Source organism: Bufo bufo, chromosome 6, assembly GCF_905171765.1.
Source record: "Bufo bufo chromosome 6, aBufBuf1.1, whole genome shotgun sequence".
In the NCBI taxonomy this organism is placed as follows: domain Eukaryota; kingdom Metazoa; phylum Chordata; class Amphibia; order Anura; family Bufonidae; genus Bufo; species Bufo bufo.
In genome coordinates this window covers 309,929,330-309,945,590 of record NC_053394.1, presented here as the reverse complement: position 1 = coordinate 309,945,590, position 16,261 = coordinate 309,929,330, and the positions used below count along the sequence as shown (strand labels likewise).

At 40.7% G+C, this 16,261-nt stretch overlaps 1 protein-coding gene across 1 annotated transcript in view; it reads left to right on the top strand.

Annotated features, from left to right (window-relative positions):
* MATN4 (matrilin 4) overlaps positions 1–15,949 on the top strand; it is a 31,032-nt gene extending 15,083 nt beyond the window's left edge. Inside the window, exons 6-12 of the mRNA XM_040437831.1 lie at positions 243–365; positions 1,733–1,855; positions 4,255–4,377; positions 5,471–5,875; positions 8,532–8,684; positions 11,426–11,530; positions 15,891–15,949. Coding sequence (XP_040293765.1) covers positions 243–365; positions 1,733–1,855; positions 4,255–4,377; positions 5,471–5,875; positions 8,532–8,684; positions 11,426–11,530; positions 15,891–15,949 — 1,091 coding nt within the window. The remainder of the gene's footprint in view (positions 1–242; positions 366–1,732; positions 1,856–4,254; positions 4,378–5,470; positions 5,876–8,531; positions 8,685–11,425; positions 11,531–15,890) is intronic.
* The last annotated feature ends 312 nt before the right edge of the window (positions 15,950–16,261 follow it).

Genomic DNA, 16,261 nt, shown 5'->3' with positions numbered 1-16,261 from the left:
ATGAAAAACATAGTGGAAAAATACTCTAAATCCTGCATGTATGAACATACCTTTCTAGTGTCCACCAATGTGGGTTGAGTTTTCAACATTCCTTTGCAGTTCTATTGTGATCCAAAAACCCAGTATCATCTTTTTCCATTGTGACTCCTCTGTACTTGACATTTGCTTTTAGGGAGCGTCAGGAGCCCAACAGACACATTAAATAAGGCATTAGACTTTAATTTGTAATAATCTCTTCTTAGTGATAGACCTGTGTGCTCAAGGCAATCATGGCTGCGAACAGCTCTGTGTCAGCTCCCTTGGCTCATATTCCTGTGCCTGCCGTACCGGCTTCCAGCTAAACAATGACAAAAAGACATGCACAAGTAAGTATGCCAATAAATATTTTATGTGTATAAAGAAAATTTGTGCCATGCATTGACTTCTCTTTCCAAGTTGACTTCCTATAGTGAATGGGACAATTTGCACTCTACCACTAGTTGCTACATATTTTCCCTTACCCTACAACTGTGCTTTCGAAGTAGTGAGCTTCTGGAGTAAAGTATTGCAAAGTTTGTTATTTTAAAATTAATTTAACCTGGAAACAGGGTGCCAATGTGTACACATATAAATATATATTAGAAAATTAATCCCTATGTGGCACATAGCATGGAGAGCATTGACAGCATGGTCATACACATTTACGTTGATAGACATCATCATACAACCATGGAGTTAATTTTTAGATGAAGTAGCATAGATCTTGATCTGAGAGGATAGTATCACGATTGATTCCATTGCTGGCTAAAATATGTAATAAAATAGTACATCCATCAATACAGGTGGCATTAAAAACAGTTTATGCTTCTGAAAAGATGGGCATGTGAAATTTTTTGCCCAAATTTAAGTAAATTTAGCATTCACTATCAAACATAGTCAAGTGTAGATAGTCTATCTGAGGTCACATTTCAAGCAGGCTATACACATACATGAGCTATCTGCAAAATGTTCTTTTGGCTATCTCCCTTAACCCCCTCATAAAAATTTACATTCGGCTTGACACAATGGGGAGAGGGAGACAAGATGCTGCCTGGCACTACTGAGGACAGTCGGGATGCCCCTACACACATTAGATGGATGTCGATTTATTTTATATTTCCTTACGGGAGTTTTTTGTAAACTCTAATTTTTGTAAGTTGGCTACTTACATGGAGGAGCAAGTCAATAAATAACCCTGTCTGCAGAACCAGCCTTCGTGTGTCCACCAAAATGCTTCCACTTAAACAAGTCATAACTGAGTGCCTAGCCACAAATAACGTCTGATTCTTCTCTCGATCCACTTTTATGTTGTGCTTTTGATTTGAAAAGGGACGTTATAGTCAAGCGACTCTTTATAGACAACATTTCTCTAGACTAACAATGATCTTGATTAAGTGTCTGAAGAAATCCCATAAAGACAACAAGGGGCTTTTATTTCAATCCAGCATGAAAGATCTGTCTGAACTAGATACCAGCGCTTGAGTCATTAAATCAATAATGAAATAAACTTTTTGATGTTGCTCCAACTAGAGCTAAAACTACCTTATTTTCCTGACCTTTCTCCACAAAGATTCCTTTCTGAAACATCAAATAATCCAAAATGTCTTCGATTCCCAAAGATACTATGAAGACATTATTACAAAGAATTTAATTGGATTTGATGGATCCAAGTCACATAACTGTGTAATATTAATATCTGTCTTCTGGATTGTAGTGATTGACTTCTGTTCATATCGGAATCACAGCTGTCAGCATGAGTGTGTGGGTATCCTGAATGGTTATTACTGCCGCTGTAATGAGGGCTACACTCTTCAGAGCGATGGGAAGACATGTCTGTGTAAGTGTAATGACAAGTTCCCTCACATTATGGGTGTTCCCAAATGGATCACCTTTGTTGGTTCCATATGTGTCTTTGATTAATTGCTTAAAAAATAATTACCAAACTTGGTGGGATAGATATGTAGTAGATAAAACAGCAGCACTCTTCCTTCAATCACTTGGTATATTTATTGACTGAACATGGAGACGTTTCTACTATGCAGAAATCTTTATCAAGACTTTAGCAAAAAACTGTTAAATCCTAAACTTTAATTCAAAAAGTGCCAAATGACTTCTTCTGTTCATGCCAGTTACAGCGTGTATCCTCATTATGACAAATTAAGTTGGTTGAAGTCCATAGTACTAGTGGAGTCACAGACACATAGAACATGGGGGTCTCTAAGAGAGAAGGACTGCATGGTATTCATCTGCTTCCACAGAAGACACGAGTCCACAAAAATGACTCATTTTATGATGAACATGTATCTAATATCATTTGTACTTGCCTCATACTCACCTAACACTTTTATTATTCCAGGAGAAAAAATTATGCCATATGGACTGACAGCAAATATTTTCACATCTTATTCAAATTAAGGTTCAAGTGACTTATAGGATTCAGGAGAACATTTTCTTCATTGAGTCTCTCTTCATTTTAGAATTGAAGAAGATTTAGTGGTTCATTTAAAGGTCCAGTTGAACAGCTTTATGTTCAATAACTTAAGTGGTGAATAAATAGTTGTAGTCATGACTTTTTTATAGCTGAAAGCATTTATCATGAACACCTTCGTACATGTGATTAGTTTACCGTACTCATATATCACTGGCAATGTCCATCAGTCCTTTATTTAAATGGGTCAGTTTCTTCCATTTTCCTTATTTCCATGACTAACAGTCCCTTGATACAATATTCAAGCTTGTAATTGACCCATAAATTCAATGAAGGCGTTTTCCATCTATAGTCCTTAACCTGATCACTGAGAGTGTTCCTCAGAAGACAGAAGCAAGAGTATGGATTGTGTAGATGTGCGGGTTCCTCATGATGAGAAAATTCCCATGAGAAGAAAATGTTAGACAGAGGTTATTTGGTAGTAAAAAGTTTGCCAATTACTGCTCTATACTCTTGTAGTGATCTGTGCTGTGTATAGAAATATTTCTTTGACTCCTCCCTAATCCTCACTTTATTTAAGATCCTTATTCAATTATATATTAACGTTGTTTCTTATTTGCATAATCCAAGTACAGAAAGCCAATGTCATAGTAATATAACTATATCAAAGCAAATAGGTGTTTAGTTTACAAGGTACATTGGACATTATTAAAGGTCACGGCAAGTGGAGATGACATTTCCCATGACCATGACCTGAGATAGCAATCTATAAAATGTCCTTAATAGTGATAAATCTGCCTCTTACAACACCCTTCCTGTCAATCGATATTAGGATTACCATTATCCATCATATGTTTAGATAGAATTTCCCATACCGTTTCTTTATATGCCATTCCACTTATGAGCCCCTATGGCTTTGATGAGTGCTTGTTAAAATTTCTCTTGGCGGTTTTTGTAGTTTAGACAGAGTATAGAGCCCTCGGATGCAGAGAAGTACAGGAATGGTAGTTAAAGTCCTGTATTTAATTTCAGACTGGAGACGGTTCAGAAGTTAAAGCAGTCCATGAATGGAATAGTTTCCTCCAATGAGGAAAAAATCTAATGCAAAGAATGTGAAATAATTGTTTTAGCCTCTGTTTTCATTTCTCTAGTTTATGAATATCATCCTTCACATTCATGGTCTGCAAGCCTGGTATTTCCTGTTTAGTCAATTCTGAAAGAGAAGTAACCACTTCTGTAGACATCTTAGCCAACTTTCCTTAATGGTAACTGACACACTGCAATACCAATGCAATGAGAATTATTTAGCCTGGTATAAAGAATTTGAAGGCAAAAGCTTCTCTTCCCCCATAAAAATCACCTTATGTTGAAATATGAAAAGGACAAGAAGCCCAAACTACTATAAAAGGCTCTGTTCACTTTACAATATGCACCAGTGCCCATAGGTTGTTATACACCAAACATACACCAAGAGAGTGCCCTGTTGGCAAACACATGTCCCGTATATGTCAGTAAAATACAATAGCAGACACATGTGACTGTATAGACATTTGTGGCATATGTTTAGATGTACTTTTTAAATATACATAACAATTGTAAATCCCAAATATAGTGTTACCAGAGCCTTGCTATAATACTGTAATGTGCCTGGTGATATTGAACAGCAACATTGACTACCATGCATAATTATTATATGGTTTTGATTCTCAGAAAAGGCAAGAGTCAAAAAAGCAATATTGCTTGCTTACAATATAATATAAACTTCTGCATGGATATTACATATGTATTGTATCTTCTAATATATACAGCTAATGACATGTGCAACATTGTGGACCATGGATGTGAATTTAAGTGCGTCAGCACACCTGGATCATACCACTGCATTTGCCCAGAAGGACAAGAATTGCAAACAGATGGAAAAACCTGCAATAGTGAGTATTTATGTGCCAGGTGTATATTGTCTGTAATGATATAACTCACAAAGAAAGAATAAGTCAAAGTGACACCATTAGCAGGAACAAATGTATAGCTAACTGTTTATCTACCAAAGACAGTAATTTAGCTGACATCTTGGTAGAAAATCCCATTTCATGGAATTTATGATTGTGTTAGATAGATTTTTACCAATAGTCTGGTGTAAAAATATTGAGAAATATGGTGCTCAGAATGAGTGCCATATTCATGAAGCACCTATCCCACTTTTTCCAACATAGAATTTGGATAAAGTGGGAAGACCAGGTGTGACTTTTTTATTACATTTTTTTAATTAAAATTTCTTACACTTAATTTAAAAGAAAGTGAACTCATCAAAAATCTATGGTATTGTGCTGTGCGTTGCCTGGACGCATACTGGGAAACTGGGTGGGGCAGCGGGACCACACTAAGTTTTACTATGAGGCCCAATGAGACCTATATATGCCCCTGAAGAGGATTAACCATTGCCCCCCAATAAAATCTTTACATGTATAATAAGTTCATTTTAAATCTATAAGGGTCTCCATAAAACAATTTTATATTTGAATGTTCAATAGGCCAAAAAAGCCTTTCTTATTATCTTACAGAACAAATAGCGGAATTTGTTAATTTAATTTTCTCTCTAAAACAGTATCATACTGGTATATCTCAGACTTCCTGCTCAGTCCTCCTCTAGCTTTTCAGGGGTAAACGTGGGCATCTTAAAAGTAGGGTTCTCAGTGCATTACTGAACACAACAACCATAGACAGATCTTTCTCTCTCCACAACCAATTATAGTCCCTTTGACAACTGCCTTTGTGTACTACATTACATAGGGTGAAAGAGGGGTTAGTATCTCTAGTGAACTAGGTGATTTCTGTTCATTATTTATGGTGGTCTAGGAGGGTTATAGGGTAATATCTAATATCCCTGGAGGTTTGGGGTTAAGTGACTATCTAGAAGGTTTGGGGTTGTTAAGTGACAGTTGAATAAAGTTGCTGACATAAGTAATTTCTTTCATTTTAAATCACTTTGTCATTAAAATAATGATATTTTTTTCTGATTCCTAGAATGCTCCACTGGATACATTGATTTAGTATTTGTGATTGATGGCTCTAAAAGTGTCCGACCCCAAAACTTTGAGCTCGTAAAGCAGTTTGTGATTAAGATCGTAGACTCCTTGGATGTCTCTGCCCATGGCACACATGTTGGCCTTGTTCAATACTCTAGCCGTGTGCGCACTGAGTTCTCCCTGAATCAGTTTAAAACTGCAAAGGATATCAGTAATGCCGTAAAGAACATAGACTACATGGAGAAAGGCACCATGACCGGGCTGGCTTTGAAGCATATGGTTGAACACAGTTTCTCTCAACAAGAAGGTGCCAGGCCAAATGTTCCTAAAATAGGTTTGGTATTCACTGATGGTCGTTCCCAAGATGACATTTCTGAATGGGCCAAAAGAGCAAAGGAAGCAGGTGAGAGAACTCAACACATTGTCTCAATATATTTTATAGAAATATATATGGTACAGCTTCCTATATGCAACTCCTTCTGTCAAAAACAGGTCAGCATGGACATCTCAAAGTGGAGATGGCCACATCACTTTATAATCAGATGGTACACGTACGAACAAAATCAGATATTACATAGTAACAAACAATTAGCAATTTAAACAATAGGAGTGAGGGCCCTTCTCTCACAAGCTTACAATCAATGAAGCCACAGAGGTGACACAAAAGGTAGAGGAGCTTGTTTTGTTCCAGCCATCATATACAGTATTATTCCCCAAACTGTTTTTCTCCAGCTGCTGCAAAACTACAAAAAGACATCCTGCGGCTCTCAGGGGATGATGGGAGTTGTTATTTTACAACAGTTGGAGAGCCACAGGTAATAGATCACAGCTATACAGTATAGGGTAGTTAACATAAAGCATCATCTGTGTATCTCAGGTATGAAGTGCATGGAGTACAGGAGAAACAGCTGAATGAACAGATCAAGAATAATGTAAACAAGTTGGGTCAGACTTTAGGAATATGATAAGCCTGCCTTAAAATATGTGTTTTTTGGGCATGCTTTAAACTGTGGACACTTGATTGTTCAGGAAAGCGCATTCCAGAGAACTGCTGCAGCACAAGAAAAGTCTTGAAACATGGGAGTGGGAAACTCAGACAATGGAGGATGTTAGTCTTAAATTGTTGGCATAATGTACAGCCCAGATTGGGTTATAGAAAGAGATGAGGAAAGGGATAAAGGGAAGTGCAACACTGTGAAGAGCTTTGTGGGTAAGAATCTCACCAGGATCAACCCTATTAAACCAGATATACTGCCTGGTAGAGCTCATCATGCTGATTAAAACAATACCTTTCTTTTCTCTGTATGCTAAACAGCTGCAGAAAAAAAATCTGACTTGTTATTCATATGCAAATGAGAGGTTTGAGCACCAGGAGGCGGGGCTGAATACTTTGAGCACTGTTTTGTAACACCCCATGTGCTCTGCACACGCCTCTCCCCTTGATTTACAGGGGCTAGACATCAGCATACTGAGAGCAGAGCTAGCATCTACATATCATATACTCTATGTACTATAGCTTCACCACACAGAGATCTTCTCAGAAAGCTAATATACATATTACTGCTTTATTCACGAGCACAATATATGATTATAAATACACCAGTAATATGTGTTAGCTTATAAGCATAGAAAAAAACTACTTCTCTGTCTGGTAATCCTATAGCTTGGTTTTGCATGTAGAGGTCCCAGGGTTTAATCTTGGGAGAGACTTCCAGGTTTTTTCTGCATAATAAAAGTCTATATCCGTATCATATTGAGAATAAAGTTTTTAGGTTTAAAAAGCTAATAAATATTGCTGGTTTCTTTATAATCATATAGTTATGTCTGTGAAATAACCAATAATAGTTTTCAGGTTTCTAAGCAAAAAAAACAAAAACTAAAAAAAAACACACAATTCTTAATGTAGTAAGGCCTTTTATTGTTATTATATGATTATATATTATGTATTGTAGTATAGCCTTTTATTAAGGGTTAAATGAGAGAGAAAAATTAACTTATGTAAGTTTCTCCCAGGATTCAAACCTGGGATCTCTATATGCAAAACCAAGCACTTTCTAGAAAGCTATAGCGTTACCACATAGAGATGCATGTTTTTTCTATGCTTATAAGATAACATATATTATTGTTGTCTTTATAATCATATATTGTGCTTGTGAATAAAGCAGTAATATGCATATTAGCTTTCATAAGCTAAAGTGTGGTGAAGCTATAGTACATAGTGTATATGATATGTAGATACTAGGACACAGCTCAGGCCTCAGCATGTCTAACCCTGTCAATCAAGGGGAGGGGGAGTGTTCGGAGCACAGGGGGTGTTACAAAGCAGAATTCAAAGGATTCAGCTCCGCCTCCTGGTGCTCAAACTTCTTATTTGCATATCAATAAAACACATATTTCTCAGCAGCTGTTTATCGTACAGACAAAAGAAAGCTATTGTTTTAATCAGCATGACAAGCCAGTATGTCAGGCTTAATAGGGTTCATCCTGGTGACAGAGACGCTTTAAATTGAATTCTAGAGTGAATGGGTAACCAGTGCATTGATCGGCACAGGGTGAAAGCATCGGTGTAGCCATTGACCAAAAAGATAAGCCCAGCTGCGGCATACAGAATAGACTGGATACAGCAGAGTTTGGGGAGAGGAAGACTGATTAGTAATGAGTTAAAGAACTGAAGCCAAGAATTAATCAGAGCCCTAATTTCCACAGTGAGAAACGGGTGAGTTCTAGAGATGTTATTGAGGTGTAGGTGACATGATCATGCAAGTCATTCAATATGTGGAGTAAAGGAATTGAAACATAATCCCTAAACTGGCAGTTAACACCAGGAAAGATAGGTTAGTAGAAGGTTTTTGAAAGATTCAGTTTCAGATAGAGGACATGATGTTAGAGACAGTGGACAGACAATCACTGTCGGCTGAGGATACCTTGGCTCTCAGCAGAGAAGATTTCACTCACACTAAATCAATCAAGACTGGATCACAGGGATTTGCAAAATTTCACATGGAGCAGGGATGGAGCTCCTGTAGGTGTTTGCTCATTTTTTACATTCTGTGCTGCAGGAATTACTATGTACGCTGTGGGTGTTGGGAAAGCAGTTGAAGATGAACTCAATGAAATTGCATCAGACCCTGTGAACAAGCATTCCTTCTACACAGCTGATTTTACCACAGTGAATTTAATTGCTGAAGACTTAAAACTTAACATTTGCCCAGGTAGGTGCCCTGATTGCCGAAGGTTTGTCTTCTGATAGCTGTTATAATGTAAACTGTGCTTGATGAACAACAGCTTTCATCTTCCAATAAAAGCACCCTTTATACTAGTCCATGCACAGATAATTATCAGGAACGAATGTTTACACACAGCACAATCTGGTACCCAGAAATTATGATTTTAGTGTCCACATCAACAAAGTTTTCACCCAATGAACAAGTGGTGTTCATCGGGTGATCAGTAGTATCTTTACACTGGGCAATTATTGGGAATGAGCATTTGTATGAACTTTAATTCCCAATGATTAGCTCAGTGGGATGTGGCTTACATGTGATGCCGTGTGCAAACAATGTGCCAACATTTAGGTGCATTTTTGGAAAAAAAACTAAGCCAACAAACAGGTAGTTTAAACAAAGAGGATAATATCTCATTTGAGCTGTGCCAGAAAACTGGAGTGAATTTGCCTGTTTTGTTGGTGGAACAGGCATTTTTTGGGCATTTATGACATTTTTATTTATGGTTTGCACCAGTACCAGGAGTTTACATTTACATCTGTCATTACGTTTACATCTGTCTGCAGACGCAATTGCGGAGGGCGGCCCCAATTTTGGGTCCGCAGCTCCGCAAAAAGATAGAGCATGTCCTATTCTTGTCCGCAGCTTGCGGACAAGAATAGGCATTTCAATGGGGGTGCCAGGCTGGTGGGTTGCGGACCCGCAATTTGCGGGTCCGCAACACACCACGGACGTGTGAATGGAGCCTAAGGCAGAGGGGCCTGGGTATAACTGATTTAGAGTGATTCATGAAAAATTAATTTGTAACATATGAAATTTCTTGGCTAACTTTGGCAAAGTTGCAGAATCGAATTTTTCAAAACTTTGCTTATCTCTAATCAGGGGTTCAAGGCATTGAAATTATTTAACACAAATAGCCTGTCACTATGAAAGTCCTATTAAGAACCCTTCATCCACCATAGTAAGACTCAACTGTTATTAACACATCTTAGGCTACTTTCACACTTGCATTTACATTTCTTCGGTATTGAGATCCGTCATAGGATCTCAATACCAGAGTAAAACGCTTCAGTTTTGACCACATTCATTGTCAATGGGGACAAAACAGAACTGAACAGAACGGAATGCTCCCAAATGCATTCCGTTCCATTTGATTGCATTCCGATACTGGAGAGCAAACCGCAGGAAGCATGGGATGCGGAACAAAACGGATCCGTCATGACCCACAATGCAAGTCAATGGGAACGGATCAGTTTTCTCAGACACTATAGAAAACAGATCCGTCCCCCATTGACTTTCAATGGTGTTCATGAATCCTTCATTGCTATGTTAAAGATAATACAACCGGATCCGTTCATAACGAATGCAGATGGTTGTATTATCAGTAACGTAAGCGTTTTTGCTAATCCCTGCTGGATCATTCAAAAACACAAGTGTGAAAGTAGCCTAAAATGACTGTATATAAACCTATTAAAGCACTCAGTCCTACCCTTGCATTCTGTTCAAGAAAATGTGTTCAAAGAAATGTGGTTTCCTTTTCCCCAGTGAAAGTAAACCCCCATAGGCTCAGATTATAATTAATAGTGTAAAGATGGAGAATTGCTCCCCTACTGGAGAATTTCTCTCACGGGGTTTACTTCCCTAGACTCCACTGCCTGTACGTCTATAGATTTGCACCACTAGCTATTTATCGGTTAACCTACCTCAGGTCATTACATTCTAAAGCAAAAGGTTAAGATTAGGTTTAAAACTCATAGACAAAGCTCCCCTGACATGTTTCATTGAACCATTAGTGTCATCTGGGTAGCAGAATGCCAGAAAGCAACTTTACTAAGAATTATTCCCTGAGGGAAGAATGAACTGAATATTTACAGAAGGTTGAGGGCCAATATAAGGCTGTGCTAGACTGAGACAGTAAACACAAGTTTATGGCAATAGACTTTGCTGTCTATGATCTCGATTTATTGCTTATGGCACCTGCCACACTTCTGAGACAGATTGGCCATCTGATCTAGGACTGCACCCTGCAATTGGGAACTACAGAAAGTTTATTAAGGGTTTGCATGCCTGTGGCTATTTAGGAATATGCAAAGTGTATATAGGAAGAGACTCAGGGAGCACTACCACTGCCATTGCCACCATTTATATACAGCCTTTGGGAAAAGCCTACTCTGAAAAGCTTCAAGACTGGGCCTGCTGCATGTATTTATACTGACTCCTATCATCTAGTCAATAAAAGACAGACAATTTTTTCTAATCAAATGGGCCTGGTCATAGCCTCCATTATGCACCAGCCCCCAAAGTTGCTTTTCACCCTAATGATCATCCATCTAACACCAAGGGCACCCTAGCCACCACTAGGCAGGAATCCCCAAAGCCCAGGATGTGGTCCAAGGTAAAAAGGATTGCAGCCATGCCATCACTGCGCAACTCGGGGAGCACCAGGGTAAGGACTGCTATGGTGAATACTACTACTCCCATCCTCGCCACAATCACTCCCATCCTACCTGCTCTCGCCTTCCCTGTGGACTCAGTGTTCACCTGAAGAGCATCCACTTAGTTGTAATGTGGCCTACAAGACAAGATCAAATTATACAGGAACATTTGTCATAGGGTTCCCTGTAAAAAAAACACAGCGTTCTCTTTAGTAGCTGAGAAACAATTATCTGGATGCAATTTATTTTCCGAATAAGGATTTATAGTAAAAAAATAATCATTTGTATTTGCAGAAGAGATAAAAGGAGAGACAGAGTTTAAGAATCCCTGTGACTGCGAGCACCTGATCAGTTTCCAGACAAACACCCTCACAACGCTAGGAAACCTGGCAGAAAAACATATCCTTTGCATGTCCTGGTATAGTATTATTCACAATATGTATAAGTCAAGGTAGAAATATGGGAAACTAAACTGGATGGAATTATTCAGGGCCGTCTTTGACATGGGGCAAAAGGGGCAGCTGCCCCGGCCCCAGTCGCTCCTGGGGGGCCCAAGGCAGCTGCATCTTGAGCCCCGCTGGCCAGTGGCGCAGCGTGGGGGGAGCCGGGGACAGGAGTTTCCCCGGGCGCAAAATTCCAGGGAGCGCTAGCAGGGCCGCACCACTAATTAGGCAAAATGAGGCGATGGCCCCAGGCGGCGCGACCCTGGTGACAAGTGGGGGGCGACAGCAGGGCACAGGGAGATGAGCGCTTCCATTGTGGAAGCGCTCATCTCCATAGTCATCTGTATCGCCGTTCTCAGGACAGCGATACAGATAGATGTGCTGCGGTGGGGCAGGGGTGGGAGAGGTGTCTCCCTTCCCCATTCCTCTGATAGGCTGCAGGCACTAGGCACTGTGGTCATCGCGCTGCCTGAGCCATACAGCGCGGGACACAGGCCGAAAGAGGCCTGCATCGCATTGCTGCCAGCCTGATGGAGGTAAGTATAAGTATTTTTTTTTTTTATATGGTACTACTTACTGGTACATGATTGGGGGACATCTATGGGGGCACCTGTTACTGGCACATGATTGGGGGGCATCTATGGGGGCAACTGTTACTGGCACATGATTGGGGGGCATCTATGGGGGCACTTGTTACTGGCACATGATTGGGGGGCATCTATGGGGGAACTTGTTACTGGCACATGATTGGGGGGCATCTATGGGGGCACCTGTTACTGGCACATGATTGGGGGGCATCTATGGGGCCACTTGTTACTAGCACATGATGGGGGGCATCTATGGGGGCACTTGTTACTGGCACATGATTGGGGATCATCTATGGGGGCACTTGTTACTGGCACATGATTGGGGGGCATCTATGGGGGCACTTGTTACTGGCACATGACTGGGGGGGTCTCTATGGGGGCACTTGTTATTGGCACATGATTGGGGGGCATCTATGGGGGGTATTTGTTTCTGGCACATGATTCGGGGCATCTATGGGGGTACTTGATACTGGCACATGATTGGGGGCATCTATGGGGGCACTTGTTACTGGCACATGATTGGGGGCATCTATGGGGTACTTGTTACTGGTACATGATTGGGGGCATCTATGGGGGTACTTGATACTGGCACATGATTGGGGGCATCTATGGGGGCACTTGTTACTGGCACATGATTGGGGGCATCTATGGGGTACTTGTTACTGACACATGATTGGGGGTCATCCATGGGGGCACTTGTTACTGGCACATTTTTGGGGGCATCTATGGGGGTACATCTTACTGACACATTATTGGGGGGCATCTATGGGGGCACTTCTTACTGGCACATTATTGGTGGCACTTTTTACTGGAACATTATTGGGTGGCACTATGGGGGCCCTTTGTACTTTCACATTATTGGGGCACTATGGGGGCTTCTACTGAGGCCACAAAGAAGGGGTATTTTATATGGGGCGCTCTGTATAGGGGCATTTTATACTGGGGCACATTATGGTGGGTACTATGGGGAAGGGGAGAGAGACGTACTATGGGCTAATCTATGGGGGCACTAAGAGGGGGTATTTTATACTTGCAAATTATGAGGGACACTGAGGGCATCTACTGGGGCACTATATATGGGGCATTTTATACTGGTACATTATGGGGGTCACTAGGAAGAAGGGAGGAGGGTTGCACTATGGGGGCATTTACTGGGGGCACTATATAGGGGTATTTTATACTGGCACATTATGGGGGCACTATGGGGACATTAGCTCAACTGGGGGCATTAAAAGGGGGTATTTTTTGCACTGGCACATAATAAGGAGAATTATTACTAATGGGGGGCATTATGAAGGGCTTTATTACTACTGGGGGTCTATGGGGAACATGATTACTAGTATGGGCACTATGGGAGCATTATTACTTCTGGGGCACAGTGGGGACATGTTGGGGGCACTGTAGGAGCACTATTACTACCATGTGTGCTCTAGCAGAGAAGTATTCCTATTGGTGGGACTTTTGGGAGTACTATTACTGTGGGGGCACCTTGGCACAGTATCAGCTTACCACAATTATTTTTGGGGGACGTTATGTTTACACTATTAGTGTCAGGGGCACTATTTGCTGGGCGCAGTTATTTTAGGGCACTGTGTGCCAATAATTATTGAAGGGCACTACCTGTATGGTACTAGTATTATCAGGGGGTTTATCTGTTTCTGCAGTATAGTATTGGGGAGCACAGCGGCACAGTATTGGGGGTGGTAGGATGATTTGTCCAGAAGATGGGAGAATGATGGAAAAGTAGTAAACTAAGATTTTGTTTGTCAAACTGCAGAGACAAGAAATGGCTGAAAAATGGTGGTCTGGTCTGAAGGTCTGAAAGGAGACGATGAGGAAAGAGAACATCTACATCAAAGAGACGTCATTGGATGTAAGAGGTATGGGGCGCTGTATTACCCTGTATGTAGGGGTGGATGGAGGGGTTAGTAGTACAGTACTATCTGCACATTGTAAAATAAAAAAATAAAAAAATTTTTTTTTGAATAATGATACAGCCATTTTATTTGATACTTTTGTGCTGATTCTTTTTTTTTGCTCTATATTAAGGGACACTATAGTCACCAGAACCACAACAGTTAAACTTAGTAGTTCTGGTGTCTATAGCATGGCTCTGCAAGCTTTTTAATGTAAACACTGCCTTTTCAGAAAAAAAGCCAGTACATTACTGCCAAGGAACACCTCTAGAGGCCACTCATCATTATTAAAGTTTACTACTCTACGAGGTGTGTGGAGTTTTTTGTGTGTGTGTTATGGTGGAGGGCATGATTGCATGCTAGGGTGTGGGAAGGTGGGATGCAGGGGGCACAAGTAAATTCTTGCCCAGGGTCCAATCAATATTAAAGACGGCCCTGGGATTATTAAAAAGTACCATTTGTTGTCTCTGTTGAAAAGAATAGAGGCACAGAAAATTCAGGATAGGTCATCAATATCAGATCACCTAGCACCCCCGCCAATTAGTTAAAAAGGCTACGAAACTCCAATAACCACCACAGCCTCTTCCTAGGCCAGTGACGTCCCTTTCATTGGTCACATGGCCTAGACACAGCTCAGTCCCATTCAAGTGAATGGGGCTGAGCTGCAATATCAAGCACAGCTGCTATCCAATGGACGGAGCTGTGCTCGGTAAGGCTACTTTCACACTTGTGTTTGGTGCGGATCCGTCATGGATCTGCACAGACGGATCCGTTCAGATAATACAAACGTCTGCATCCATTCAGAACGTTTGTATTATCTTTAACATAGCCAAGACGGATCTGTCTTGAACACCATTGAAAGTCAATGGAGGACTGATCCGTTTTCTATTGTGCCAGATTGTGTCAGTGAAAACTTACATTGTGTGTCAGAACGGATCCGTTTGGCTCAGTTTCATCAGACGGACACCAAAACGTTGCAAGCAGCGTTTTGGTGTCCGCCTCCACAGCGGAATGGAGACTGATCGGAGGCAAACTGATGCATTCTGAGCGGATCCTTTTCCATTCAGAATGCATTAGAATGCAAACTGATCCGTTTTGGACCGCTTGTGAGAACCCTGAACGGATCTCACAAACGGAAAGCCAAAACGCCAGTGTGAAAGTAGCCTAAGCTGCAAGGAGGTAGCCACAGCCTCCTCAAACAGCTGTTTGGCAGGGGTCCGAGTGTCAGATGGACCCTCGCTGATTTGATATTGATTGACCTATCCCGAGGACAGGTCATTAATATCAGAAAACTCCTTTAACTGGTATGACTTCACATCGCTTTTCTCCTTTCCTTTTTTAATGGAAGCCACAAAGCTCTGCTGAATTCATTACATGATGGACACCAGCACCTATTGACTAATAGTGAATGTCCATTAGGTTCCTGTGGTCAGTGTTGGACTGGGGTTGCTAGGGTGCACCAGAGGAAAATTATTCTCGATGCCCAACCCCTATACCCTCAATAAAGTCTCAAAAGTTTTGAATCAGAATAGTCTATAGTGGCAAGTGACTGGCTCCAAATGTTTTTTTTTCTCCTGGACCTTTGGGGACCACTATGGTATCAGAGCCTAGGGCCACCGAAGGTTCCTCTGGTACTCTGGTGGGCCAGTCCAACCCTGCCTGTGGTGTCTAGTTTTGGCAGGAAAAATATTAGGGCATGCAGAGCCATCAAATAGGACAAAATCTTCAACAATGGCACCGAGGCAGATGTGAACAGAGCATAACACCCAACTAATAGTCCGTTCTCCTAATAACTTCCCTTAACAATATTTACTATCTCAGCTGACGGCAAGACTTGAAACCCTGGAAAATCAGCTGGCTGATAAGAAATGAAGATCCCTCTTGTAATAAAAACCTGAAGAAGCTATGAAGAAATCTATGTGACTGGTGTCACGTGGTATTATTTTGTAACCCCTTTCCGGAGGCATTGACGTGCCACACAGAGCTGTAAAGCTATCTATATTATAAATAAATGTGAATAGATTGGTTTTTATTATTATAAGAATTTTACTGTTTTCTTCGCAAGGAATTGCAAACCATGTTAGTGATCTACAGTGTACGGAGAGATTTTTTTATTTAATTTTTGTTTAACTTTTTAATAAAACTTAACAAAAAAATTATTTTCCTGGGAAAAGTGCTTTATTT